At 52.3% G+C, this 2696-nt stretch overlaps 1 protein-coding gene across 1 annotated transcript; it reads right to left on the bottom strand.

Annotated features, from left to right (window-relative positions):
• Positions 1–387: 387 nt before the first annotated feature.
• Positions 388–1344, bottom strand: LOC138734308 (olfactory receptor 14A16-like). The gene has a single exon (XM_069881917.1). The coding sequence runs from the start codon at positions 1342–1344 to the stop codon at positions 388–390; it is 957 nt and encodes a 318-aa protein (XP_069738018.1).
• Positions 1345–2696: the final 1352 nt, after the last annotated feature.

Below are 2696 nucleotides of genomic sequence, written 5' to 3'. Positions count from 1 at the left end.
ATCCTTCACAGGAACTGCTGTGTTTGTGTTGACACATTTTATATCTCCTGGTTTTGACTCTTTAATTTTAATTCTCCCTCCACCAAGTCTGTCTTCAAAAATCAAGGCAAAATCTCTCAAGGGAAATATTCACTGAATCCTAGAATAACTCGGGTCTGAAGAAAGCCTTGAGCATCCTCTTATCTCTTTCTCATGCTCAGAGCAGGGTGAACCAGATGGGGTTGTTGGAGGCCTCCACCCAGCTTTGCATCATCCAGCAAGCAGCTGCAGGTGTTCTCCATCACATCACGCAGGGAGACAGTGAAGACATTTCACAAGTGAAAAACCAGCACACCAACAACCAACAGAGAAGCCAGTCTGGACCTGCCATGAGTTGCATGATAACTGCTATGGAGAAGATGATGAGCAGTTTATTGCTTGATAGAACCATCCAGTTATTAGTTTCCACACTGCATCCTTGAGCTGCTGATTCCTCAAGCTGTAGATGAGGGGGTTCAGTGCTGGAGGCACCACAGAGTACAGCAATGACACCACCAGGTCCAAGAGTGGAGAGGAGAAGGAAGGAGGTTTCAGATAGGCAAACCCTGCAGTGCTTATAAAAAGGGAGACCACAGCCAGGTGAGGGAGGCACGTGGAAAAGGCTTTCTGCCATCCCTGCTCAGAGGGGATCCTCAGCACAGCCCTGAAGATCTGCACATAGGACACCACAAGGAAAACAAAACATCCAGATGCTAAACAGGCACCAAACACCAGAAGCCCAACCTCCCTGAGGTAGGAATCTGAGCAGGAGAGCTTGAGGATCTGTGGAATTTCACAGAAGAACTGGTGCAGAGCATTGTCCTTGCAGAGGAGCAGGGAAAATGTATTGGCCGTGTGCAGCAGAGCATAGAGAAACCCAGCACCCCAGGCAGCTGCTGCCATGTGGACACAAGCTCTGCTGCTCAGGAGGGTCCCGTAGTGCAGGGGTTTGCAGATGGCAACGTGGCGGTCGTAGGACATGACAGTCAGAAGAGAATATTCTGCACCAAATAAGAACAACACAAAGAGGACTTGAGCAACACATCCCATGTAGGAGATGGCCCTGGTGTCCCAGAGGGAATTGGCTATGGATTTGGGGACAGTGGTTGAGATGGCGCCCACATCAAGAAGTGAAAGGTTGAGGAGGAAGAAGTACATGGGGGTGTGGAGGTGGTGGTCACAGGCGACGGTGGTGATGATGAGGCCGTTGCCCAGGAGGGCAGCCAGGTAGATGCCCAGAAAGAGCCAGAAGTGCAAGAACTGCAGCTTCCGTGTGTCTGTGAATGCCAGGAGGAGGAACTGGGTGATGGAGCTGCTGTTGGACATCTGCTGCCTCTGGGCATAGGACGCTGTCCAAGAAGGAGAAGAACATAACAAGTTAGGAGAGACTTCTTTCAGCAAAATCAAAGACACATCCCGCAAAACCACCCCCACCCAGGAGTGAAATCTCCTGGGTCCTGACAGGCAAACCGACTGTCCCTTCCTGCAGAGTGAGCACAGCCAGTCTGTCCATCAGCTCTGGTCTCAGCTGACCTATTCTGGAGAATTTTTGCACTTGAGTGTTCCCAGCCAAAGAAACTGGCACTTCTGGGAGCAGAGGAATCCATTTTTCCCAGTGCAGATCTCCAAATAGCCTCACCCCATCCTACTGGAGGGGGATCTCAGCTCTCCCCTCACAGCAGGGACACAGAGGGCTCATTGCTGCTTCCTCCACACAGACGATGAGCAGCACTTCCATGGCTTTAGTGTGAGGTGTCTTCCCCGAGGGACTGCCAGATGACACCGAGACACCATGGGAGAGCTCTGCCCTTCTGGAGGGCAGCCTGAAGCACAGCAGCACCCTGCAAGCAAAGAATCAAATGTCACAAATGCGAGATGTCCTGTAAGGAGAATCTGCTCATTTGCATTGCTTGAACCTGTCAGTTAGGAGAGGGATTTGAGTCTTTACTCCCATGGCTATGCCTGCATGGCAGGACCCACAGGACTGGTCTTTGAGCTACAGCTTAACCCAAACCCCATCCCAGAAGGTTCGGGTGAGCAAAGTCAGGAGGGGGAAGAGGGAGACATGCACAGCACTGCTGCAGAGGGAGCCAGCAGAGACACAGACAGTCAGGGGGTTGGTAATTTCTACTTTGAAGTGATGAGGGTGCTGAGGTTACTGACCAGCCATGGCCTGAGGAGAAGAGGTGGGACAGCAGAGGGCAGGTTTGCTCCATCCTAGATGTCTGCACTGCAGGGGGTGGCAGGGAGATGACCCAATACCCCTTCCCATGGTGTTAATGGAAGCAGATCCTTTTCCATCCCTGCCCAAGTCTCTGCTTTCTGGATCTTGTCGCTGCTGGGAGCTATTTCTCTGTCCCTGGATCTCCTCCCTGTCTGTGCTAGCAGAGCCCACCCCACACACAGTGTGCTCAGCTCTGCCCTGCAGACCCCTCCTGGCAGTGGGGCCCTGCCCAGGGGCATCTCTGGGTGTGCAGGGGCTGAGGAGCAGCTCACACAAATCCTAACAGGAACTGGAGTAGAACTTTCAAGAACAGAGAAATAAATTCTCATCCCCAGTGCCCCCTCCAGCCCTAACCAGGAGTGGAAACCTGAAAGCACAGAATCCATCGCTTCCAGCTAGATGCTGCCTCAATGTCATTCTACAAAAAGACCCTCTGCAAGTGCTGTGGGGGTGA

The sequence above is a fragment of the Phaenicophaeus curvirostris genome, unplaced genomic scaffold (genome assembly GCF_032191515.1).
Source record: "Phaenicophaeus curvirostris isolate KB17595 unplaced genomic scaffold, BPBGC_Pcur_1.0 scaffold_71, whole genome shotgun sequence".
NCBI lineage: Eukaryota > Metazoa > Chordata > Aves > Cuculiformes > Cuculidae > Phaenicophaeus > Phaenicophaeus curvirostris.
The sequence above is the reverse complement of the archived record's forward strand: the minus strand, read 5'-3'. Positions and strand labels throughout refer to the sequence as shown.